We start from the raw sequence: 26,122 nt of genomic DNA on the forward strand, positions 1-26,122 counted from the left end.
TATGAGTGCTCTAACTACTGTGTAGCTGTTTCTTGTTCAATAAACCAATCAATCTCTATTGTTTCTTTATGGTATATAACAACCTATGTTCATATAGGCAGGAAATGGCAGGACAGAATAGATTAACAAACATGTGCAAAAAAAAAACATTCTACACTAGCATAGGAGTTCCTTTTATAAGCTAAATAAGTGAAAATGAACAAGCTGCTTATGCAAATTAAATCTTGTGGGTGATGTGATGCGATGTGGTAAGATGTCCCAAAGTTTAGCCCAAGGGCTAATCAACATCACGGATCTAAAGCATCACAGGAGCGATGAGAGAAACAGCAGTGGAGAGCTCCACATTAATTTCAGCTACCTGTGGTTCTTCAATGTGCACTAAAAACATGGTACACAACCAATTTTGCGTTCACCCAAAGGTAAGCAACCATTTCAATCAAAACCACAACATAACACTGTGCAACACAATGCCTCAGCCACTTGTCCAACCCTAGAGGGTCGAAAGTTGGTCTTCATTCTCTCTTATACTAAAATGTCACGGTGTTTATCCTCAGTAGCTTATCAGCACTTGAAACACTCAGCACACAATTATGCACATTGTGTGTCTAGGTACTTAAACAACAAAAAACAAAGACTCGCAAAGTCAGAGTTTCGCCTGTTTCTTAATCTTCACAAGATAACTGTACCAATCCCAGTGGCATCGTTAGCATTTTAATGACAACAGCACAGTTAAGTTGTGGCAGTTTGAAGAAAAGTCAGCACAAGTCACTGACCACAGACAACTCTGCCACATCAGTAAGATGAAATAAAGGCACTTTCCCACTACTAATGCAAAAAAGTACAACAAAAACAAAGAACCATAATTCGTTCCTTGCTCTCCATAATTTACCTAGCAGCCACTGGAGTACTATGTATGTGCACATTTGTGCACATAAATTGTAAATATTCAGGTTTACTTTCGTGCATTAAAACTTATGTCTTTCTATCATTACCTCAAACCTAGCTAGTAAGCGTTCCCTAAAATGGGCACTTGCGCCTGAAAACATCAAAGTGGCACATTCTAGTGAGACATTTCATTTTCATACCTGACTCAGTCGTTTCAATGAATAGTTAAAATGTTGGCTAGCAATACTCTGTTGATTAAGTTTATAAAGATTCACTATTTTTCATGTTTGTAATGTCTGCCTGTTCAAGTAATTCACCTGAAAAGGTGGTCGTGCCAATTGCCAGATGTGTTTCTTTATTTTAATTGATGTAGAATGTGTAGGATCCCATATCATCATGTGGTATTGGATGTGGAGGCTACATATTGGTTTTAAAATGCAAACACCACAAAAACACAAATGAGATTCTTCACACAGCAGCATTGTAGAATTGTGCGTAAATTAATGCAAAGCACAGCCTCATACAATCATCTATCTACTTCATGACAATGAATCAAGAAAAAAAAATTACCGAATCAGCTTGACCAACTTGCTAAACTCTTCAGTCTCGCACACAGGTGCCTGAAGAAATGTCATGTAGACTTCCCGAAGCTGAAACAATACAAAAAAAAGAGAAGAAAAGAAAAAACAAGCAGCTCACAAGTGAAGTTTATCAGAGCAAACAGTTCTTGATTGGAATTCACAGACTCTGAACAGCTTACATGATTTCCAAGGGAGCAGCCAGGGAGCTTTTTGGCAAACTCATACAACACATGAAGTAACAGCAGACTGTTCTTGTGGTGGCTGTGCAAATCCTTCACCATTCTACAAATTCTCTGAGAAACCAAAAGGACACAAACCTGTCAGGTGCAGAGTGAGATAAAATATTTTCTCAAGATATTGATTATATTAAAGGGACCCTGAACCGCTTTAATCGAAGTGGAGAAAGGTATTTGAAGTGAAAATAGGCTATTTCAGAAATACTTTGCACACAAAAAGTACTTCAATGCGTTACACAGAAGCGGAGTTATTGGCAATCAAACATGGCCTTCGCTGTGCTCCTGTTCCTTCAATGCCTTGCACTGCGAAAGCAATGGGTGAGTGGGGTGTGCCTACAATGCTCCTTCTTCAATGCCTTGCCCTGCGAAGGCTACGGCGAAGTGGGGCGTGCCCACAACGCTCCACTTTCTAGATGTCACCATGGCGTGCAGTTCAAATTTAATTTTGTATGTTAACATTTTGGTGCCTACGACGCACTAAATATAAGCCAAACGTGGTTGTCCTCAGCGAGCCGCAGTGCACTTAACCAGTGAACCTGTGGCGGCACCTCGCAGTGGCCGCAGTACTAATACTATGTATCAAACCACAGCTACCTATAGCAGCCACGTATGGGAATCCACTTTATTATAAATAAAGTATTCAGGAGAGAATGAGGAGAAGGCTTCTCTTGAAAAGAGAGCATTTGAGAGAAGGGTGACTTCGCGCTCCGCTTGAGAGTTCCATGCACCGTGTACGACAGCAAAACTTGGCTGAAGTGTTCGCAGCAGCGCGTGCTACCTGCAGACTATGTTATTTCACCAAGCCCAAGGGGTGGTTCAGGGCCCCTTTAAAGGCCAAGTGCAGTGAAATTTCACTTTGGCTAAATTGGTAATAAATGAGTAGCACATACTACCGAAGCAATCTTGGCAAGGCTGCTGGGCAGGTAATTGTGTAATTTTCCTATCAGCAGCTCTTTAATAGCGCCTAAGCAGAAAATGCGTGCACCTAGTGGTTAGCAGCGATGATGCAAGTCACAGCATGTTGCCTCTGAGATTTTTCGCTGTGTTTGCAGGCAGCTGCAGACGTTGCTTAATCTCAAAGGTCATGCCAAGAAGTTGCGTGGTCTGAGAAATGCATCACATCCAGCAAGCGGCAATGGTGTCTTTCTTTCTTTCTTTCTTTCTTTTTTCCAAGTCAGTTTTGGTGTCAGAAACACCCGTTTCTGTAATTCTTTCGTGATTCAGCGACTCGTTTATCAAACACAACATTTTGCGTGGAGACTGCTCTGTGTGCCTACACTATCACATGGACGTGTCCAAAAATTTCATTGCTATTGACCAGGGGCAAGTCTGCCTAGTAAGGCCTTTTTTTCGCGAATCTTCGCAGCTCATTACTACCCTCATAACTTTTGCCACAAAGAGAATATGCTAGAATACCCTTTCGTATTATTGAATGCAAGGTACAGAGTCAGCAAAATGTCACTTGCCTTGGATGCTACTTCTGATGAAACCTTGTTGTTCATCAAGTACCTGCAATAAAGAAAATGCTCACAAACATGTATAATAATCTATGAATCAGTGCCAAGCACACGAAGTGCACATCTTGAGTGTCAATTCCACAGTCAACTGCACATGAAATGACTGAAGTGGTGTCGTGCAGTACCTCTGGTATGATGGCTGGCCAAGGACATCATTCATTTCCATCTGCGACATGCCCTGAAGGACATCTTTCAGCTCTTCTTGGCAGCAGCAGAGGTGGGAAGCAGGATTATGATAAAAATGCTCAAACATGCACATCTGAAAAACAGTTAGGAAAAGCCTATTGCGAATCCATATTGCTGCAATACAATTACGGCAATGTTACAGTTCTCCAGGAAACTGCAAGGCTGAGCAAGTTCTACAAAATAGAAAAACATGTGGTCTAGCTAAGAGTATCGTAAAGCTATAAAAGGAAACACATACAAATTTATGAGAAAGCTTTGAAGTTGTAGAAAAATTCCTCCCGTTCTGGGAGTAGAACCTGGGACCGACAGCTTTCTGGGGTGGTTGATCTACGATCCGAACAAACCAGGAGGCTAGCACAACACAGAGTGAAGCCAAATTAATAGACTGCCTACAGTGCACGAACACTGAACATAAAAAATTAATTCTGCAGAAATTCACAAGGCGAGGAAAGTTTCACAAATAGGAAAAATATTTCTTCAACTGCGAAATTTCCTTCGGAAAAATCCACACAGATTTCCTCTGTAGCTTAATGCTGCACTCGGGTGGATGACAACATACTAGTGACAGTAAATAGTAAGAATTAGCACATGTATTCCCATGTGGCCCTGTACAAATGTGTCAACTTTTGTGCCTTTATATGCATGCCTTTTATATGACGTACTGCAGCTAATAAACAACATTCAACCAGGGATGGGGCACACATCAGGCATGTGCCCTCCGCACTAAATATTTTTTAAACTGTACCTGGTATAAAACAATATGCTACACCCACATGCATCCACCCTTATCCCCCAGACAACTGCAAGACCCCACTTCCCTGAAAAAAAAAAAAAAAAAAAAATGTTTCTGGCTAGGTCACTGTCTTCAACACAACCACCAGCAACTTCCTCCTGTTGACTGTGCCACTTTATTAAACCCCCAATCTATTTCCAAAACACTAGGGCAAAACACTTCATTTAGAGCTAAGGACATAATGCCCAAGAGAGCTTGATGCTCAAGAAATTAAGGTTATTCTGTAGCATAGTAGCCGGTGAAAGTTTCAAAAGTAGTCTCAATATTGAAACTAGGGGTGGGCAAATATTAAAATATGAATATAATATTACACACTGCCTATTTGTATTCAAAATGAAACTATTAGGTATTCAAATACTGGAAACTAACAAAGTATTGCACAACAACTTACTATTAAAGCCTTGCTACTGTATTCTGTCTGCTAAACAAAGTATTGTAAATTATCAGAAATGAAAGAACAACAAAACATTTCAAAGCAATGCACATACAAAATGGGTAATGCAAGCTTTGTTTTCAGCTTCGTGGCAGAAGCCTGCACGACAACAGTGATTTTTGTATGTAGCTTTTGTTTTTGTCTTTTTGGAAGTTAGCCGTGTAGCAGTTTTGCCTTTTACGTTAAGACCAGCGATGTTTTCCTCACAATGGGTCCATTTACATGCATTTACGGCACACAAGTACATCAGCAGCTTTTTTTTTGTAATTTTTCACAACTTTTGGTCTTTTTTCGGCGACCACTTCTTTAACATTGTTCAAAAGCTAGTCATACAGTGGCCATTCATCCTTGAAAAGCTTGTTTGTAACCGTGCTCTAAATACGTTGAGGAGCTATTCGTGCAGTTTTTTTAATGACAATTAGTGATCTTGTGTATAAAACAGATCATTTGTTCCTGATAGTTAGCTGCCTTTTTTTTTACACTATTCAGTAAAGGTGTGGTACCTAGTTATACTGAAATATGTATTCCAGCTGTAAATATATGTTGGTGCTTGACTACTCAATATTCAATACTTATTCGTATTTAAAAAAAAATTTATATTCGCCTACCTCTAACTGAAACATTTAATCCTTTCAACATAAGAGTGGGGTATTTGCCAGTTTATACTAGACTGCTTACTTCTGAAGGTGTGCTGCAATGTTGAAAATGTTACAGCTACTCAAATTTACTCTCGTCACACAAGGATGAACATCATTCTTGTGGGCATCTTCTTTCAAATGTCTATTCCTGCTGCTTTACTGCCAAGGCTGCTGTACATCAAACAATTCCATAGCATTCCCGACAGGAAAGCACCAAGAATGTATCTGTCCTACCAGACAGATAATGACTGTCGTCATTAGGCAAGAGCACATTATAAAGAAATAAAGAACAGATCTATACAAACATCAGTGCTTACAGAGTCATGCACAGTAAGCAGTTATTTTGGACTCCAATACTGTGCAATCATGTTTAGGGAGCCATATAAATATGTATAGACTGGGATGCTATAATAAAAGTTGTGCTTGCAGCTCAACCTTTTTGCATGCCCTTGCCAAAATACTTTTAAATTATCAAACTTAGACTATGAGTGCGAGAAAACTGGCAATTCATTTCACTTTCAACATGCATATGTAATCTACTATTACTGTCCAATCGTGAGGACCAGGGCCAATCCCCACACTGGTTACACTAGTTAGCTATGCACAGAGGAAACAGTCCATAATGGGCACCTAAGCGCTATTTGCTGTAAAAGAGCAAAATATTTAAGTGTGTGCATTGCAGTTATAATCACACAAGTGATTCTGAACACATTGTGACAAAAAGAGAGAACTTGCCTTCAACATCTGAAGCAGGTTTGTTAGGGAAAAGTCGTGAAACAGCACGACGTCCACAATAAACTGGAAGACAGCATGGCCTAGCTTGAAGGAGATGGACGGCTCTAAAAGGACCTATAAAAGCATCATGCTTGAGCACAGTAGTATATATGCACAACACAGGTGGCTACCATAATGCACCAAAGTTGTTTGTGGTGAGAGATATCGGCACCATAAACAATAAGTTGCACTGCATAGAACCAATTCTTTAATTAAAAAAGGCAGTTGATTTCCTGGACTTCATTGACTTCCATGTGGTTGTAAATAAAAAGGATACTTATGCTTCTCACTCGCTGCAACTTAAAGTGGCACTAAAACATTTCTTGTCCACGGTAAAAAAACGTTTATCTGTAGACGATGCCACCATGCTATGCTATTAACACTCAGGGATGGAAGCGGCCAAGGAAGTTTTGGAGCAGCTCTGGGAGCAGCAAATCTGGCACTTTGGAGCACGTTTGGAGCACGAATTGCCTGTTTTGGAGCAGTAAATAGGCATTTTGGAGCAGCTTGGTAAAGGTCAACATGAGTGAAATACACGCATATGAAGAAAATGTGCTCCTTATTTGACTTTGTAGAACACTATTAGGTTACAACAGATCAGTTCAGCGGAAGCCCGAAAGGCAAGAAAAATTCATGACAGGAAAAAAAATGTCATCCACCTGACATCCACCATGAAGCTGCAAAGGAAACCCCTACGGGTTTCTCAAAAACCACCATTAAGTTACATACCGGATGTGCCAACTGAACGCGTCCAAGAAAAAAATAACCGAGGGCATTCCATGAAAGCACCCACTTGACTTGTGTTAATGCAAGTTGAGTCATCTTTTTTAATAAACAAGAAACTAGTATTTAATTTTAATGAACTAACATTTATTACCTTACTTATTCAATAAAGAGGCAATGCAAAGGTTCTGGAATACGTCGAGAAATTACTGACAACTGCATATTAGCGACCTAGGTCTTATGTGGTTCTTTCTTTAAAAGAAAAAAAGAGAAAAAAAAAAAAGAAAGCCTGCAATGTTTTCTTTTTGTTTTGTTTTTTACATCCTCACGACAATGTCTACCAGCACCAGTAATATAAGTGGTCTCAGATGTAGGTTCATCAGCTAGTACAGTGTGTATATTAGAAACATGCGAACCTAGATCGCAGGCTCGTAACGGTTCAGAAAGTGAATCGTTATAAGATCCCGCTACTTCGCGTTTGATAGGCACCAAAGATGCGCGCCAAAACTTTCTGACACGGCGAGAAAAATGCGCGGCAGCTTGTTCCCAGGGGACAAGAGGTTTGCATAAAGATTGATGCAATCTTTGGTGTGCAAAAGTGTTGCAGCAGTCACAGCGCCTCCTTCTAAAATTTATTTTGTTTTACAGGCTTTCTTTCTCATTAAAAACTCGTTAAAAACTCGTCATCACGAATTTTTCATTTTTCTAAATACTGTTATTGGTCCTTTGTCAACATCATCCATAACTTTTTCATTGACATCTCGATTATGTAAATTTATAAATTTAGCTTATTAAACATACTTGTGCACAATGAACGAGAAATATTCACAGTGGCCACCATGAACAACACCCATCAAGGTACAGTGAACGCCACTCACATAGTGCCCTCTCGTAATTTTTAATTCTTGGCGACCTTCGGTTAAGATAGCAGAATACTGCACAATAAATGTGAAGTGATATACTGGTCATTGCACGTTTGCCAGTATTTCAAATCACTTACCGATAAAAAGCTCCAAGATATTTTGAAAACAATAAAGGGATAAAAATATGCGCTGACTTTCCGGTCTGCATCGTCCACCAGTATTTTGAATAATCTCGATTATTCAGGCTTACGCGTGGTTCCACCACAGGCGCCACAAAGCCAATGAAAAACGGTAACCAATGTTTCGTGTGCTGAATAATGGATTTAAAAAATTTTTGTACTCAACCTGTGCAAGTTGCGTCGTGAACATCATTGCTGCCAACACAATTTCGGAAGCTTGTGGTTTCGGCGAATGTTTAATTAGACCACAATTCGGCTGCTAACGTTGACTACATACGAAACTTTACATCCTTGGCTTGCGTTCTGTGGCAGCAAGAGCCTGATTTTGTGTGGTGTGGCTGGGCAGGAAATAGTATAGCCCGAGTACAAATTTGAGTGAATATTGCGATTGCCATTGGATTTTTCTGACCAACAAGTTTCACGAAAGCAAGCAGGTCATTTGTCGGCATGCCGCACTATCATCTCAGTAACCAGATGTGGTGCACATGCGAAATAGATCTAGAATGTCACATGCATGGTGTTCAACCATTAATTGACGTAGATGTACCAATAGAGTGCAAAAGCAAGTGCCAAAATGTATAGTGAACCTGATGAGCTACACGCTGCGCAAACTGTATGAACCTAGTCATTCAGCAACACTTTCCTTGCTGACTGCCCCACGAAATGAGTGCCAGTTCAAATTGTATTTAGCTGGTCCGCGTATACGCAAACACATAACACTTATATAAAACATTTGTAACGCGTTGCATAGCACAAAACAGTTTTCATTTTCTTGCCGCCTAGTTACAATTATGCCACCAAACACATCCACACTCCAAAGACGACGCTGAAACAGATTACTTAGGCTTGGATTGCAGGACTAGACGATAGCCAAGGCATGTGTATGGCTTTGCGGTTGCCATTGAACACACATATCCTGCTAAATTTGGCAACTTCATACGAAATTAATGTTTTGCCGCCGGTTGGCACTGCTCAATGGTTTGATGCGTGACGGTGCAATTGGCGCAGTACTTCCACCCCCAAACACTGCGTGCAGCAAGGAATACCTACAACCTCATGCTACAAATCCCTTGCTCTTTCCTGCAGATTTTTTAAACTACGCTTTTTCCACCTTAGGGAAGAGCAGTGATGACATTATATAAAGCATTATGGCCCATGGAGACTACCCACTGGGTAAATGCGTGCCCTTTCCCACATTTCTCTCTCTCTCTCTTTGAGAATGAAAATGCTGCAGTTTTTAATGTGTCCCATCAGTCTTGTCACTGCTCCTTCGTTGCCCTCAGGCACCTTTGCCAGACAACAGTTTTGAAGGGTTACTATGAGTGCACCGTGGAATGAAGGGAGGAAGGAGAAATAGAGACAGGGCATTGTTATTGGTGCCACCTGAGCCAAGGGGATGAGTTGTGGGGGAACAGGGAAAGCTAACACTGTACCAATATATTTGTACTTGCAGAATGGGTTCTTTCAAAAAAGATTATTCAGGGATATATCATATTTAACAGCGTAAGGTGCCGCCCTCATGTAAGGCTCTCGCTTTGGAGCGCAAATTTTTCGGAAAGAAAGTTTTGTTAAGCCTCGCACAGTGCTTGCGTCTAACTGATGCTGCTACTAGATGGCACAAGTTACTGTCCTGCCCACATTAGCATCATTTTAAGTACTACACCGGATCATGTGATACAGGTTAAGCACGCTTTAACAGCATCAGCTGTGCTGCAGTTTGTTATTAGCTGCATTGTGCTTTCAGGTGCACGAAGAGGGCGTTGCTGCAAAAGGTGTGCCCATGGATGTAGAACACATGGCATGTGTGATTTTGTTTCATGCCGTCATCAAGAGCTTCAAGGTGACAGCAATCTCAAACAGAACTGGACAGTACAGGGGACAACCAGCTTCGGAGAATGCTGATGACGACAGCTTATCAAATGACGAGGGCAGCAGAATCCATGAGGATGATTGATTAAAGGTGTTTATAGCCAGCCACGAGTGGTTGCACTATTCTGAATAGCAGTCTGAGCACAGTGTGAGGCTTCAGTAAGCACTCATAAGCCTGCCTCATGTAAGGCTTGCACCTTGCATACAATCGCGAAAAAAAGAAGTGCGGGTCTTACACGCGTTAATACGGAGTCCTTAGAAAGGCATTGCACTCATTCTAGTGTGTTGTTCACTTTCAAGGCCTGTTAAGGATACAATCTAATGATTCTGTGGTGAGCGGCCAGATCGTGCAACATAGACCAATGGTCCATGCGGACGCTAGTCCTACGGTCAATGCCAGCATTGTAAATCACATGCATTTGCTACGAAAAGAACGGGAACCAAGGGGCCCAATAATTTTGTTAATCACAACCACGTGAAGCTACACACAAGCAGCAGGTGGCTTTAATGGCTCTGGGGTAATTAATTTCTTGATGCATAAGGCACACATAAATGTGCACTGCTACCCAGCAGTGGTAGTTCTCCAGTATGCATTATGTGTGCCAGCGCAAACATGTACATCCTGAACTTGTTATGAAACACCTTGCCACCTCCAATGACTCTGGACACATCCAAGTAAGTCAAGAGCCCATAGCAGCTCTTACTGTAATGTCACCATAAAGTGAAAAACATCTGCCATCAGTGCATCTAGCACATAGCTGTCAACAATGCAAGCTGAACCAGCGAAGTGGAATAGTGTTCCCATCTGCAATCACATATACAAAATAAGTAACCCTCAGAGCAGCAGCAGCAGCACAAACATTCAAACAGGCCATGACATTGAGTTCAATTGTGTCAGAGTCCCCTTTATTGAGATTAAAATGTGCACACATATTTTTCTACCATTCACGAGTAAATCTGGCAAATGCTAACATCACATGCTTAACTGCTAAATGAGACAACAAAAATGCAATCTTGGTGCAAAATCGTAACACCAACAAGCTAGCACTCCTCTAGATATAGTATCTGGCAGGCAAAATATATTTTGTACGTTGTTGAAATTGACATGCAAGCCACTGTAAAGAATCATGCACTTTTTTCTAAAAGGACGATTGTAGCACAGTTACGGGTAAGAAGAAAAAGAGAGATAGAGACAGAACACCTTTTTTTTTTTTTTCACCCATTTACTCGCGCAAAGGTCTTCCTCTGAGAAATGGCATGCCAAACAAGACCAAATTGTCATGAATGTGAACCTAGCATTAGTCTAACCACTGCCGATTAAGAAAACCAAAATACAAAAGAAAGAGTGGTAAGCTGAATGCAGCCACTTTACCTTCTCGAAAACTTGACTCAAGTACTCCGTGACAGGCATGGGAAAAAATGTCTCAATGGCCAGGCATGATGAGGCACTCTGTGGGATCATGTTGTGTATTGCCATTACAGTTGTTGAAACACCAAAGATTAGAACTATAGGCAGCTTCTCCAGATATTTGCTGAAAGAAAAGGGGCATGCAACAAGCAAGACAGTTTCAGGCTTCACAGATACTTGCAGCACTCAACAGCCATTTGGTCACACAGTAAGATGAATAATGCCACTAGTGCATCGCAATGTACAAAAAAAAAAAAAAATACATCTCTGCACGGAAAACAACATACGGGTCAGCTGTAACAATGGGGGGAAGAAAGTTCAAGAACTGCTGCTACAAATACGCATGCCAAGGTAATGCTTCAGAATCACAAGCATTAACAAAAATAATGACGTTTTGAAATATCCTGCAAATATCTTAACTCATTTATCATCAGACTTGTGCTGCAATATCAGTTAGTGCGTGCAGTATGCAAGAAAAAAGTATTGGAAGACAAACATCTGGCTAGCTGGTGGGTTCACCGTGTGGTCGTGTAACATGTTAGCCCTTTGTTGCGTTTGGCAGCAATGATTTACAACATGCAGATATCTAAAATGGTTGAGTGCTTTCCAAGTACAGTGCACATTAAATAAGTGAAGTTTGTTCCGATAACCATGTTATTTCTCAGAGCTTTCACATATTCCACACATGCATACACAAAAAAAAACTCACTGAGAAATGAGACACTGCTGTCTGATTGTATTGCTGCTGTGCAATGCAAGACATATGCAAAAACTAAATTTTCAACAAATTGTATTAAATGGCACCAGAAAGAAAACAATGAAGACACAGTTTACAAAAACAGGGATGAGTTCAGTATGTTGCACACATATTAAAGAGCTACTAAAAGCAAATAGAATTAAGTGAAGCTAAAGTGTACCAAAAATGTCCACAGTGTCACTTCTACTATGAACACAGGTTTCCAAACAAGAAGATTACATAGATGTAGAACAGGATTTGCACTACAGTGAGAATTCAGTACCAGCTCCCATGACATAATGTGTCCTGCCTATAATTGGTAGGTTGCAGTTAATCAGTGAAAGTAAAAAGTTAATTAGGCCGCATTTCACCATGATAGAAAATTCAATTTGACTAAATTGATTTGATTTTTCTACAGAAGAACTCTTTCCTGCCAAGTCTTCCTGTCCCCCTGTCATGTTTATTTGTATAAGTGTGGCACCTTCTATGAGCCAGCCATAAAGTGTACATTCAGTAGAACCAAGCTCACAACATCGCTCACAATGAGAAATGACAAAAGAAAATTAATATCAAATTTCCATTTTCTACTAAATTTTGCACCATAACCCTATGCCAGTAGGTCAGTGTGACAACACGGATTTCACAAGTATTTTTCCGTATTTCGTCCGCATTGACACAGTAAAATTTCCAGAAACCTGCCATGCTTCGCCCTTTGTTCTTTGTAAATGCAATGTAGTCCATTTTTACAGATAAAGAAATAACTAGGCCCTAGCAGACGTCATCAAAATCCATGACATCGCGGTGAGCTGGCGTGAGAACTTAACGCGGCGGTGCCGCTCATCTTTCATTTTTGCACCTTTTCTGGCTTACCAAGTGTCTTCTCATGATAATAGTGACATTTCTGGTTATTGTATTGTGGTTACTGTTTGGTAATTTACTAATCCAGGTGAAATCATTTTTCTCTTAGTGTCCTTTTTCAATATGCCTTGATTTCCTTTGTGTCGAACATAAGGCATGTTGATGTCTTCCTGTTTGTCTTTAGAATTCTTTGGTGCCGTTTGCAAGTCCTGACAAACTGGCCCATTTGGAACAAATTAATGCAATGTTTGCCATTGCTGTCTCTAACTTTCCTAACAACACACAGCAATCTACATTCCCACTATACTGCACCTAAAACACTCCTCTGCAGTTGGGTTTTCACAAGCAACATAACTCTTGCAGTGCTCTTCTGGCAACTAGAGACAGACATTTAGGAGATGCATTTTCTGCTTACAAGGTGACAGAACACCAGAGAACTCATTCTAGGCAGTATAGAGAGAAATTGAGACACAGAGTAAGAAAAACATTATTAGGAAGCATGACATCATAAAGCTAGCCTTGGCAAGCCAACCTCTACTGACAGTGCCCATCCCCTTTTCTCCCTTTCCTTCGAGGGATCGGTGGCACGCTGACTCTAGGCTAAAGGGCCCTGCACCTGGCAGTACTTGTTTTTGTGATAGCGATCAGGGATGCTTGCATCATGATCGTATCGTGCCATGGTCTCGGTCCCCTACAGCAACATGCGAGGTGGCTAGATGTTGCTGCTTACCTATCGTGTGGTGAGGTTTCTTTTAACATTAACCATCCTGTAAATTATATGACTGGGCTTCCACACAGTCATGTGACGCTCCCTCCTAGGTATAAAAAGAAAAATCCAAGGACACCTAAGCATTTCTTACAAGTTGCGAATGCGAAAGCATTAATGCCCAATTGAACGCTGCTGAGGGGTCTGAGTTAGGAACTCGTGGGCAAGCGAGTGCATTGAGACGCTTGGCACATTTTGATTTGGCTTTACCAAGGCACAGTTAGAACGTGGGTGAGAGCTTGCACGAACAAGGAATGCGCGGATAACACAGGCTTCCGAACGCAAGAGTGACTTGGTGTTGTGGCAATGCCCTTGCCCCTCACGCAACACCTGGCATGCTACTGCCACAGCAAGTATTCCCTTTCACCCACTCTGCTCCGTTAAGGCACGCTCGTGCTGTAGCGTTGTAGCCAATGGGAATTTAGGTGTTATTTCACTGCTACAGACGCGTGACGCCAGATGTTTTGCTCAATGAGCCATTTGGGTCTTTTGCATAAAAAATTTATTCGGTGCTGCATGGAATGGAACCCCCGTCCCACGGTTTCCTCAAGCACACTACCCGACAAATGGCCCCATCCCTCCTAGTGAATGCAAGAAACATTACCTGCAAATCAGTATGAAATCTTGCAAGGCCGAAACCTTAAATCCTTCTAAGTCTTCTAGTATGACAATAATAGGGTCTTCCTTGCGAATTCCACAGACGCTTTTCTTCTGTCGCTTGGATGGTGAGCCTGGAATCTGACAGTGGGACCGGTTTTTCAAGGAATCCATCTACACAATACACCTCACTCAGCAACTTACCTTAACCACTGCTGATTCATGCCATTCTGCCAGCATGGACATCGTACATGCATTTCTCTTGACTTCGGCATCTTCAGATCCAGATCTCTGAGTACAACAAACATTATGCCTTACTTGGTGGCATGATCCCTTGCAAGTAACACCATGTTGATGTGTACAAAAATCAATGACAGAAGAACACTATTTTTCTCTGCTGATGTCAATTTAAATGCAACATATTACAAGTGCATGCTACCTACAAGTACAGGTCGCATCAATATGAAAGAGAACACCTAATTTGTACACAAGCAACAATTACTTCCAATATGTCACCTCATATTTCACTCAAATACTTGCCCAGTAGCTCTTTTATCAGATTATCCCCTCATGCTTTCTTGATTTCAATGAAAAAACAACGATTACATATTGAATGCACGTAATGAGCCCTTGTATAATGATTCTTATTGTACACGGCATGTCGCTCCTAAGCATCAACTCTTTAACACTGCAACACACAAAAGTCTATTACTTGCAGTCAGTATGAATGTTCCTTTAATAGATGGTTTTAGCTTGTCTGTAAACATATTACAGTTAGGGAATACCATGTTGCCAGTGTCATGGATGGCAGCAGCAATGCTGGTAGTGGTCTCTTGTGATGCTATGTCCAACCCCAACATGTTACAAGATATTTTCTTACATGGGTGTTCTCGTTGAAGGAAATATTATAAGAAAGGGACATCATTATGTCCCTTCTGACTGTTTATGCCAGCAGCTAACTAGAATATGGTTGCTCCCTTCAATGATAGCACTGTGTCCTCTATGGTCACAAGATGGTGCCAACATGGCCACTCCTGCAAATGTTCTGGATAACTCAGCATTCTGTGAAGTGCAGTATGTTTACAGACAAATTAAAGCACTCTAATGTCGCGCTTTGTCAAGTGAAGCTTTACTGTAGTGCATTCTGAGCAATGAGAAGTTGAACTAATGCTTCAAGTCAGTCAAACTACCTGCATAATGTCCATGACGACTTTCTGTATCATAGCAGCAATGGAATTGCAATCCTTTGCATGTAGCCTAGCAACCATCTGAGTAACAGATGTGTGCAGCTTCGTCGCCAGAAGATCGAAGACAGCATTGTGGTCAGACATGTTGACACCTGGATTTGTGAGAGAGTTGGAGTGCTTGTCTTGTCATTGATAATCACAAAGATGTACAAAGGGTTCCAAATCCCAAAATGGAAGATGAAAATTCATTAGCTACCCCCCAAAGCCCAACGTATCTTTTTGCTATGCTGACTTTGATATATCAAAATTCTGACTTAGGCAAGAATAACTTAACAGAAAGCCCATTATAGCATTTTTCATAAGGTGGAGTGATTTATGCACAAGTGTACATGCCCAGTCTGTGAAATTGGCGAGATTAAGCCAGAGGCTGCCGAGCTGGGAGAGGGAAGTGAACGTTGGAGAAGGAGGGTGCCTGGAGGTAGAGAGAAGGAGCATGCGCCAGGGAACTTATGGAGGAGCGTACGGCAGAGGAGGAAGGAGGCAGAGCATCGCAGAGTAAGAGGATAGAACGAGGTGCACTGAGTTCACCTCCTCTATCAGTTGCTATGAACTCAGTGTGCGCCTTGGATGTACTGGGTTCGTCTGGTGATTGAGAGGCCAAGCGCTGAGCCATAAGAACGAAGCAGCAACGCAAGCGGCGCCAGGCCGAGCGCGAGTCGAACAAGACTACCAAAAGACGTGGGCTAGGTGCGCCCAGGAGACTCCTGAAGAAAATGCTAGGTGGCTTGCAACAGTGCAGGTCTGTCGGGCAAGATTGCAAAGCCAGAACAACACCCATATGCTTGCACATAATCAGAGTTCATGAAATGAAACGTCTATATAATTTTTCAGTCATGGACAGTTCTGCAAATGAAATAGTAATAACGGTACTAATTATTCGAATAATTATATTTATTTCAGTGCCATGCAATCTTCTTTTTGTTCAAATTTACACTCTATGACCAAAGAAGGAAAAGGTGAAGAAGCTGTCGCAATTTTTTTGTGTGTGTGATGTGGTGTTTGGGCTTTATGAACTTAAAGGGCCCTTCACAAGGTTTGGCCATTTTGAATGGACGTGCGTAGCTTACTTCACGCACTAATGATCGTATCTGCAAAGCATTACAGTGCTGTGTGCACCCAGGAGAACAGCTGAAATTTCAAACCATATGTGGTGTGTCCTCCCTCTCAAGAAAGGCACGTTCCCAGTAAGAGAGTCAAAGTAACACGCACAAATGCCGTGGTGCTTCTAAAACCAGTCCTAGCAATGTCACTCACCATGGCAAGTTACTCCAGAAATTGGACAATTGTGCCCAACAATGTGCTGAATGTGAAGAAAAAGAACAAGGTAGCAGGGCTCATCTTATGAACCTAATGTGGTCCCTCGGCTCTGGTATGGGAGAAGTAGGGGAAGGAACGTCGCTTGCGGACACTACTGGAGGCAGAGAGAGAGTGTGTCTCTGTTGTAAACCACGCTCACCTCATGGCGGTTAGTAACGTGCCTTTCAATTTCTTTGATCTCCTCCAATAACGAAGCGATCAAGAAAACTATTTCAGTAAAACATCTCTAGACCATGTTTTAGAACTTCCAGGGTAGAAGTAAAATTTGCAATAGGGCCTGGCGAGGTGCCCTTTGGTAGATATCACATCATGCATAGGTAAATATCTACCAAACAACAAGGTAAAAGAAAGCAAGAGTTAGAAACTTCTGAAGTCTTGTGCCACGCACAAGAGCTCGTGCCGCATTAACCGATAATGCATTGTTATGTATGAACAAGAGCTCTTATGCATTTGCCCATCTAACATTGCTATTGGTCAACACAAGCACTTTAAACAAAAACCACAACAAAAACCATCAATGACGATTGCCATAGAGCTACATAATGCCATGGTGCAAGTACACAAAGTTTATGACCACTTCAGAGCTTAGCATCACATGAGCATGCAGAACTTTGATTGTGTTGAACTATACAGCAGGGTACAAAAAGATAAGCTATTTTGCATATCGGGTCTTTTGAGCGAAACTGCTCAGAAAGTAGGCACTGCGTTATGCCAGTCCACTAGCCTCCGACAATATCCTCTTGAACACTTCTTGTCCTATTATTTGCACTATGTAGCCTACCCATTGTACACACAACATGCATATTCCAAACACATATCAGGAGGACAACGTAATCAAACAGTAAGTATGACAATATGCACATGCCAATGAAATAATGTTTTATAATAACTGGAGAGGTTAGCCAAGCAAGAGGCTTGGCATGGCACTGCAGATTTAATGCATGATAAGGGATGAAAGAATGAGAAACAATAAGCACAAATGCGTACTTGCACAGAACATCAGACAACAGTTCAACACATAGACAACAGTGAGCACCATCCAATGAACAGAGTCAAAAGTGGAGCTATTCAGCACCAACAACAAACAAAATGCTATGCATGCCTATGGCAGTATATAACCTGTTTAACGCTAGCAAATACACAGGCAACTGATAGCTCAAAATGCAGGCAATCAATTTTTCACAAAAAAACACAATAAAGTTTTTTTTTTTTGTCATGTGTAGCTTTACAACCAATTTGTAATGGACTGTAACAATCAAAACTTAGTGGTCAACAATAAAGGACAAAATATATATCAGAGAAAAAAGTTCTTTTTTTTAATCTTTAGCATGTGAAACTTTAATTGCAGTGGACTCTCAGCGTATTGAATGCAGCTGATGCCGATAAAGTATGACAGGCTGTTCTGACCAGAATTACAGAACAAAATATATTAAAAGGACAGAAAGCAGAAAGACAGTAATACAAGAAAAGGAATTTATTTATTTGGAATTCAGTGTAATGCGGAACACTTAGCAAGAAAGTCGGGCCATTCCAGAGAAGGTAATATATATCACAGGCATGCTATGCGAAATTTCAAGCAAGTTGTCAGACAAGAGAAAAATTTAACATCCACTGTTAGCATGTACCCTCTCATATAAGTGGTCAATTAAAGTAAGATGCCACGTGAATGTGAAAGGTCATCCTGGTATTAAAAATTTACTTCTATCAATCGCCGGTACGATGAAAAAACCTTGCAAGCCATTTCTTTTGCTACCATCCATTTTCTTTCAAGGAGTTCTATTACTACTGCTGACAATCACTGGCAGTCGCAATTTCTGGTTGCCACGTATCTCGTGCAAGCATAAGCATTATTTCTCCAAATGGTATACTGTACTGTCCATTTATCATAAGTTATAATGCTGAACAGGTAGAGCAATGTTAATATTTTTTTTGCTTTTCTTTTTATGGACTATACGGAACATTCAACTTCTATAAAAATCAATCTGGTTGAAATAAAAAGTTATTACTAGGAAATTTTCGAATTTTGTGATTAATATAATTACAAGTGGATAGAACTTTCAGCTGACGATTGGCAACTGAAAGAGACAGGCAGTGGGAAGTGCTTTGACAGATGTACTAGACCTCGTGTTGAGCCTGCAAGCTGTAAAGGTGTAAGTGACGCCTTCTGCAGCCTTTGTAAGCATGGATGACAACAATTTATGCAAATAAGGTGGTAGTATTACTGATGTAAAGTATTATTATCACAAAAAGCACATACCCATCATGAGGGCTGCAACAGGTATATCCAGTCTCTGCGATGCCTCAGTCAAGGCAGGATTATGCGACTGAACAAATGACATTACATTGTTGAGAACATCAGTGTGTGCCTCTGCCTGGCACCTCTGTGAAAAAGATGATGGGCAGTGTTACCAGCGTGCTCAGCTCAATGGAAGAAAAGCACAGAAAACTAACTTCAAACCAAGACTAGCAGTCCTCAGAATCAGGCTTGCCCAATTGTTTTCTTTTTAGTTTGTTTAATATTCACATGCTATATGGTTCTGCTTTGGACTTTCACAGTGAGGAATGACAGTAAATATTTACAGCTAATCTCAGATTTTGGCCTTTCCTTCCCTTTTGTTAAATCATGATCTGGTCACTAAAGAATGTGCTCCAATGGATACTGCAACTGACATACTCAAGGCAGATTCTATGGCAGAACAGAAGCTGTCAGATGCTAGGTGCTTCTATGTGGAGTCCCCCACAAAAACCAACCGAGCCTGGTGCTGCTTAACTGAGGTGATCAGACAAGAACATCTGTATTTGGCACGAAACCAGGGAGCAATGTTCAGGCAAGGACTAAATAGCATAGGATCTGTGAGCACATGTCAAATTGCATTCTTGTGCTTTCTTACATAGCAAACGCCAGGTGTCGCGGCATGGCGTTCTGCATGCGCATACTTTCAATGCTCACGTGCCTGCCAATACAGCCATTTTTATGACAGCGTGCTGTCGGAACGCTATGATAGCAGTAGCTTATATGAAAGCAGTGTCTGTTTCAACTGGTGTGATGCGCGAGAATGCACTGCGCCCTCTACTAACTGAAACATACACCACTTTTCTAGCATAACCTTCTGCTATCATAACGTTTCTGATTACGCGCTGGCAAAAAATGGCTGTATTTACAGGCCCATGCGCAATGTCGTGTCTCGACACTAGGTGCTTGCATCGCCAGTGGGTGCAACAGTTTGTCCCCACATGCACATACTAACATTTACAAAAACACAGAAACAGCAAGATACAAAATGTGATACCCATACCATGTCACTGGTCACACTATTTATGCTTCAATCTTTTTATTTCTAATCAATAATTCGCACTTTTTTTTACTATGTAGACAGAGCGTTAATAAAACTATGCTGTGAGATCATTCAAGCCTTATATTTGATTACACATGACAAGAAGCTGACAGCCAGCAAATAGGTTTGCTGGTGAAGTTAATCCGCAGTGTATCAGTGAAGTTGTATCTTTAACCTGCTACTCGTGTGTGTTCGGGTCTCAGGTAGCACGGTATAGCATTAAGGAGAGGCCATCCCACTTAGGACATCCTACGTTGTTAGTGTTTTGACTAACTGTGGAGAATGAGCATTGCGTTGCGCAAGTTCTTTTTCAACAGCCCTGATGAAAACTGGCTTGTTTCTTTTAGAAGCTTCCACTAAAATTATCATTAAAGTGCAATTGAAAGGCAGCACAACAGCCTTTCAGCTGATTTGGGCGTTCAAAGCCACAGCAACAATTATTAAACTTGAAATAAAAGAGAGAGGTACGGACAAGACTGAACAGATTGTCGCTCTTACCAGCACTTCACTTTCCAAGAATGCCCAGGTCTCCCGGAATATTGTGTACCTGCGACCAATTTCCTGTTCCGTAGATCGCACAAGCTTGTTTGGTTTTGTTTTCCGAGGCAACGAAACAAAACACGCCTGTAAGTCCAACATATAAGAATTTAGGTATCGGTTTGGTTTGGCAGTCAAAAAAAAAAAGGAAGAATGCAAGAAGTTAGCGCATGTGTCGAGGCTGTCTCGCCATGAAGCGGACACCTGAGCAACACTACGGTATGAAACAGGACAGCAAGGAAAAGAGGCTGATAGAGAAGCGAGAGCGGGGATCCTAAACACGAAAGACAAGCGCGGAAGAACAAGTCAATTCCGATCACAATCTTACTTGCGATATGCTCTTCAGCTCCTCCATTGCAAGTACAGTTATGTCAGGCTATACTGTAAAGTAAACCACGGAAGAAAGAAAGACTCAGGCAAATGACATGTTCCCGGAGTGCGCCTGAAATAAAGCGCGCCAGTTCCAAAACGTGCGGGCTCGGTTGGTAAGCTTGGCTTGGATCGGCTGCGATTCTGAAAACAGTCATGAGCATGACGGGAAAGTATGGCAGCGGGTCATTTAAAAGCAGCTGTATTGTAGCTGTATACATAGGGACTTAACCATCTGTGACTTTAATTTCTACAACATTGGCAGCACTGTTGCGAGCATTTCTACCCATTACTTGCTGCAGGGCTAAAGATATACATCAGTCAGGGCCGAAGCTTGGCCGAAACATACTTTTATTCTGTGCGTGCTGCCGACAGAACGTGAGCCACTCGTTGGCCAGCTGGCACCACGCAACCTTGCACCACGTGCTTCAACTGATAAGCGCGGATCGTCTATCGAGGTGACCCATACACTCAAAGACATAGTGGTATTTATGACAAGACGTTCACTTGTGGGATCGCCAGCCGTTTGTGCGCAGGCGCGAGTAAGAGCGGGCGTGAGAGAAAAAACGTGTTGTACGCGTTATTTTATGTAGTCATGCCGGCATTGCGGAGTGCGGTCGAGTTTGTTTACGCTCCGCCGCTAGCCGCCCGCGCTGTGAGACACTGTGCACGGACGCCCCATTTGGTGATCGCTGTGTCTGAAGGGGCAAGGTTCTTATTGGTGTTGTATAAGTCGCGGGTCGCTTTTTTTCGTCGCGACGATAGATCAGATTTTTTCACAAGCACTGCTCCTGGAGGGCACGTGTAACCGGCAACGGAGGCCTCGGGGGAGCACCTGAGGTTATAATAAAGCAGGCGGCGCAGGATCTCCAGGGCACCCAAGGGGCAGCGGGGGGGATCAAAGCAGGAAGCACGGCGGCCCGTGGGTTGGGGCCGCGGAGGCCGAAGCGTGCCAGAGAGTGTACGCAAAAAAAAAAAAAAAAAAAAAAAAAAAAAAAAGAATATTGGCTGCCCGCGACAGCGGACAGCGAGCCCCAATCAAGGGACCAGTCTGGGTTCTAGCTTTCAGGTCCCCGTTGCTGTTTTGGTGTCCTGGAGGCGCCGCCAATAATGCGAAATAATGACACGTTGTTACAACCAGTAAAAACACGATTGAATAAATGTAATTACGTCCAACCGCCAACTTGTAACGCTAAGTTCACCACTACCGCGCCCCGCGACTTGCTGCCTCCACTTGCTGCCTCACGGTTCCACTGCACCCTCCTCTGCTCCTACGCTTTCCTCCTCCTCCCTTTGCTGTGGCCTTTGTCATCTACCGCTGCGCTCTGTGTTCACTTTCATTCTTCGCCGCGCTCGTTCTCCCGGTTAAGCCGCCGACGCTCGACACAGAAACGAGCTATTAAGAGCTTCACTCTAAAATTACTGCGGAAATTTCCTAGTGGGAGATATCAGATAGTCCATAAGCATTCTTTCCAGTCGCTCATCTAGCACACACACGTCTCTGAAGTACCTGAATGCATGCGGTCGTGTGTATGTGTGTATATATATATTCGAAGGCAAGATGTCGCCGGATCCTGGAAGTACGAAAAGGGGTGTTGACACAGAAGAGAAAATCATGTTTTTAATAATCTGACATATCGGCCGCGGGCCCAGCCTTCGTCAGAAACGTCAGTTGATTAAAGGAATTTTTTTTTGCTTCTGCATCAGCACCCCCTGTCATATTTCATATATATGTATGTATATATATATATATATATATATATATATATATACCCCATAGGATCCCACGGATACTTATGGAGCACATCGCGTCATGCATTACAGACCGATGTCCAAGTGAAGTAGCCCTGTAATGCTTACACATTAAAAGAAAATGGAGGCCTTTTTTTTTTCTAGGGATACAAGCTAGTTGAACTATTTATGAGTTTTTTTTTTATCTCCCCTTATTATTCTAACTATATGATAAAAAAAGCAAACAGCAATATGTGAAATGAAGATGAAAGGCATTACCTTAGGAAGCTTTCATATGTGCTCGCACTCTACCATAGGGCATAGGTGTGCTTATCAAGACTTTCCGATTACCTACAGTGCTGCTCATTGAGACTACCGATCCACTGAACTGTTCACGAGCTCACGGAATGTTATTTTTTTTCTCAATTTTTATACAACTGTTCTGTAGTGCTTTACAGGCTGTTTAAAGTTGCTACTATGTATGCATCTAGAGACAACAGCATAAACAATGAAAATGAATTTTTCTTTTTATTATTTTCAGATCAATCATTTCGTACAGAAGTCCTCTGACAGCAATTTTGAGTGACGACTTTAATCTGTATGAAGCAGACCAGATGTGGAAAATCTCAGCATGTCTGCTTTTGAAGAACAGCTTATCCGCGTTTTAGCCGGTAGTGTTGCATTCATCTTAAACTGAAGAGAGGGGAAAAAAGAAGTTTGCCAAACCTATTTTTCCAAATTTGGTTTTGACTGGGAGAAGACAGCATCCAAGGGTAATATGGTACATGGGAGAGAAATGCACAAATACAAATATGTACAGGAATCAGGCAAATGTGATGTCACATCAAATAGATAGGCTCCTTAGCATAGTCAGCATATACGAGTGGCAAGCATAAATTACTAAAACATCAAGAGCACACTTTTGCCTATTAAAGGAAGACTGATGAAAAAAATAGAGTAAATTTACTAAATACAGTTAACTAGAGCAAAATAATAAATTACCATTCTACAATGCCAGAACAGTTACTCTTACTGGGAGAAAAGGCTTGGTTAAAGCATGAGAGTTACTTCCATCACTATGTAGTGTCCTGCCGTTGTACACTGGATGGAAAAAGCTTGCACTGCATGGTAATCACAAAAGCAATGTTTTTTTAAAACACAGCCTGGAATAAGGGATGCATTATTTGAGGCACAGGGAAGTATGCAGTCCAGCTTTGAATTGCAGGGTGGATGGATTGACTGCATAATTTTTCAATTAATTTTTTTTTTTTTTTTGTAGATCCCATGCTCTAAAATTTGTGCTTGGCAGTACACTGCATGTAGTTGTCAGTACAATGTTAATCATGAATTCTGCAATATATTCCAGGCTGCATAATATTGATCACAACATTATTGGTTTTATTTTGTGTAGTAGTATACTGTACATTAAAAAAAACATACTGCCAGTGGAAAAAATAAAAAGGCAAAGCATAATGGGTCCTAGGATAAAAATTTATGAAAGTATGTTGCATTAAAATATCCTGAAGATGTTGAATGTGACTTGCTAGACTTCCAGAAGAAACACTTCTGTGCATCCACTTCGAAGTTTTGCAAATCTTGTCCTAGGGTACAATGGAACATTAACATTTTGGTCATATTAGCTTTCTTAAATTGCACAGAAGCCAATGATACTCTTATCAAAATGACTTAAGTTATTCCACAATATAATAACAAAAACAGAGAGCATAAAATTAGACCTGCACAAGATATACAAAAATGCATCTCATGTTCACAAATATGCACATAAATTTTACACGCATCTACAGCTTTTTCACATAATTCATATTAAAAACTTTAGATACAACTGCCCGTCAAATCATGACGTCAATCATTGTTTCTCTTCTAAAGGTGCAAGATCTGTGCAGTCGAGCTGTTGTGCAGGTCCTTGCGGCGTCGATTTCGGCGTCTCAGCAAGGACAGTGCTTGTGATTGGCTTGTTGGAAGCACTCGCCAGGAATGCCTGGAAGGCAAGCAAAAGTAATATCACGAGAACAAAGAATGAGGCGGAACTTCATATCATTTATGCTGCTGCTTTGCAGCAGAACGTATGACCAATTAACAGGAGCAAAACACGAGCAGAGGATAAAGGGTACCGCTGTTTTACATGGTTCTCTTAGCACAAATTAAAAAGTGAACAAATCAAAAACGCCTTGTATGCCTTGCCCCGTTTCTAGTTTCAGCTGCACTTATAACAATTCAGACTCAGAAGCACACTATCGTTAATAAAGATTTGTAGGACCTAGGAGTGCTTGCCGAAAATACATTCTTGCACTCTCTGACGAAGCAAGTGTCTGTTGTCAAGACTCGATTTTGCACATGAGTATTTTTATTGCTCTTGTGTTTGTTCATATGCAATATCAGGAAATTTCTTTGTCAGAAAGAGCAAGAATGCAGCATTTGCAAGCACATGCCAGAATGCAAAGTTTTGTCCTCCATCTGTACATTCACAAACTGCACTATGCTCAGAAACTGGCTACGGAGTGCTCGCACATAACTTTCTGACATAATACGTACAAGTGTGACAATCATTTGTTCTGTCTGCATTTCAATTTACGCTGCTGGTGCACCTAATGCTTTAGGAAAGGCATCCAGGAATTCTCAAACACAGTGACCAGAAGAGAATAAGACCATATTTTTGGTAACACATCATTCGCAGTGGTGGGCATTGCAAAGCTTGTCCAAAATTTTTAACATGAAAAGGCGAGTGCAAATGAATGTTCTTAAAAGTGTGGATTCTAAGATGTTCAAAGAACTTAAGATGCACATGACTAACACACTGCAATGAATCCGGGCACATGCACTCTATGCACACCGACGCACAGAGGTTTGATATTTATATAAATTAACAGACCACAAAAGTACATTATACAAGGCCACCGAGAGTATTATTCATAATTTTCTGGGTCAGTGAAAATTTTCACGCTTCAGACACTCACCGTGAAGCTGTCCATTGAGCTCGAGCCAGACGCCAAGGCAACAGTCGGGCAATGTTGGCCAGATGAAGGACCCGGTTCTGTCTGCAGTAGTTGGCGACTAGCGGCGGCTTTTTTCTAGAGGAATGAAAAAAAAAAGAAAAAAGAGGTGGGCTTTCAGGATTGCAATTATATGCGCTTCCCTTCAACCAAGTGAACTTTAACTATACTTCCACACTGTGGAAGTATAGTACAGTCCCTCTAGACTACCCTTAGCGCTATTGCATTAATACGTAAAGAAAAAAATATGCCCATGCAGTAATTGCATTTCATTTAGGGAAGTGCCAGTGAGCGCGAGTGGCAGCCTTTGAGAACAGCAGCGCACCAATGATAGCGCACAGTGTCGTTGCTTCTAGCTTTTTGTGTGTACGCTGTACGAAATGAACAAGAGTTTATTTCAACTCTGTATGGGCAGAACTGAAATACGAAAGCATTCTTCTTCATCGTAATGGCTTAAATTAACCTCGGATCATTTGCTCAGGTCCGCTAGTAGAAGACGCATGGACTCTATGACTGCGATAGGCTTAAGCTCG

General features: G+C 41.5%; 2 protein-coding genes across 2 annotated transcripts in view; both read right to left on the bottom strand.

Moving 5' to 3' along the window:
* Orc3 (origin recognition complex subunit 3) overlaps positions 1 to 20,982 on the bottom strand; it is a 35,253-nt gene extending 14,271 nt beyond the window's left edge. The window contains exons 1-12 of the mRNA XM_050171521.3: positions 20,807 to 20,982; positions 20,440 to 20,565; positions 18,864 to 18,987; positions 15,233 to 15,381; positions 14,247 to 14,333; positions 14,050 to 14,183; positions 11,050 to 11,209; positions 6,005 to 6,118; positions 3,345 to 3,478; positions 3,169 to 3,211; positions 1,646 to 1,759; positions 1,456 to 1,535 (exon numbers count right to left, since the gene is read on the bottom strand). Coding sequence (XP_050027478.1) covers positions 1,456 to 1,535; positions 1,646 to 1,759; positions 3,169 to 3,211; positions 3,345 to 3,478; positions 6,005 to 6,118; positions 11,050 to 11,209; positions 14,050 to 14,183; positions 14,247 to 14,333; positions 15,233 to 15,381; positions 18,864 to 18,987; positions 20,440 to 20,565; positions 20,807 to 20,833 — 1,292 coding nt within the window. The 5' untranslated portion in view covers positions 20,834 to 20,982. The remainder of the gene's footprint in view (positions 1 to 1,455; positions 1,536 to 1,645; positions 1,760 to 3,168; positions 3,212 to 3,344; positions 3,479 to 6,004; positions 6,119 to 11,049; positions 11,210 to 14,049; positions 14,184 to 14,246; positions 14,334 to 15,232; positions 15,382 to 18,863; positions 18,988 to 20,439; positions 20,566 to 20,806) is intronic.
* A 2,105-nt stretch (positions 20,983 to 23,087) lies between these two features.
* LOC126523035 (protein regulator of cytokinesis 1-like) overlaps positions 23,088 to 26,122 on the bottom strand; it is a 28,908-nt gene continuing 25,873 nt past the window's right edge. Inside the window, exons 10-11 of the mRNA XM_050171864.3 lie at positions 25,554 to 25,667; positions 23,088 to 24,577 (exon numbers count right to left, since the gene is read on the bottom strand). Of these exons, the coding sequence (XP_050027821.1) occupies positions 24,446 to 24,577; positions 25,554 to 25,667 (246 nt within the window). The 3' untranslated portion in view covers positions 23,088 to 24,445. The remainder of the gene's footprint in view (positions 24,578 to 25,553; positions 25,668 to 26,122) is intronic.

This window comes from Dermacentor andersoni, chromosome 6, assembly GCF_023375885.2.
Source record: "Dermacentor andersoni chromosome 6, qqDerAnde1_hic_scaffold, whole genome shotgun sequence".
NCBI classification, from domain to species: domain Eukaryota; kingdom Metazoa; phylum Arthropoda; class Arachnida; order Ixodida; family Ixodidae; genus Dermacentor; species Dermacentor andersoni.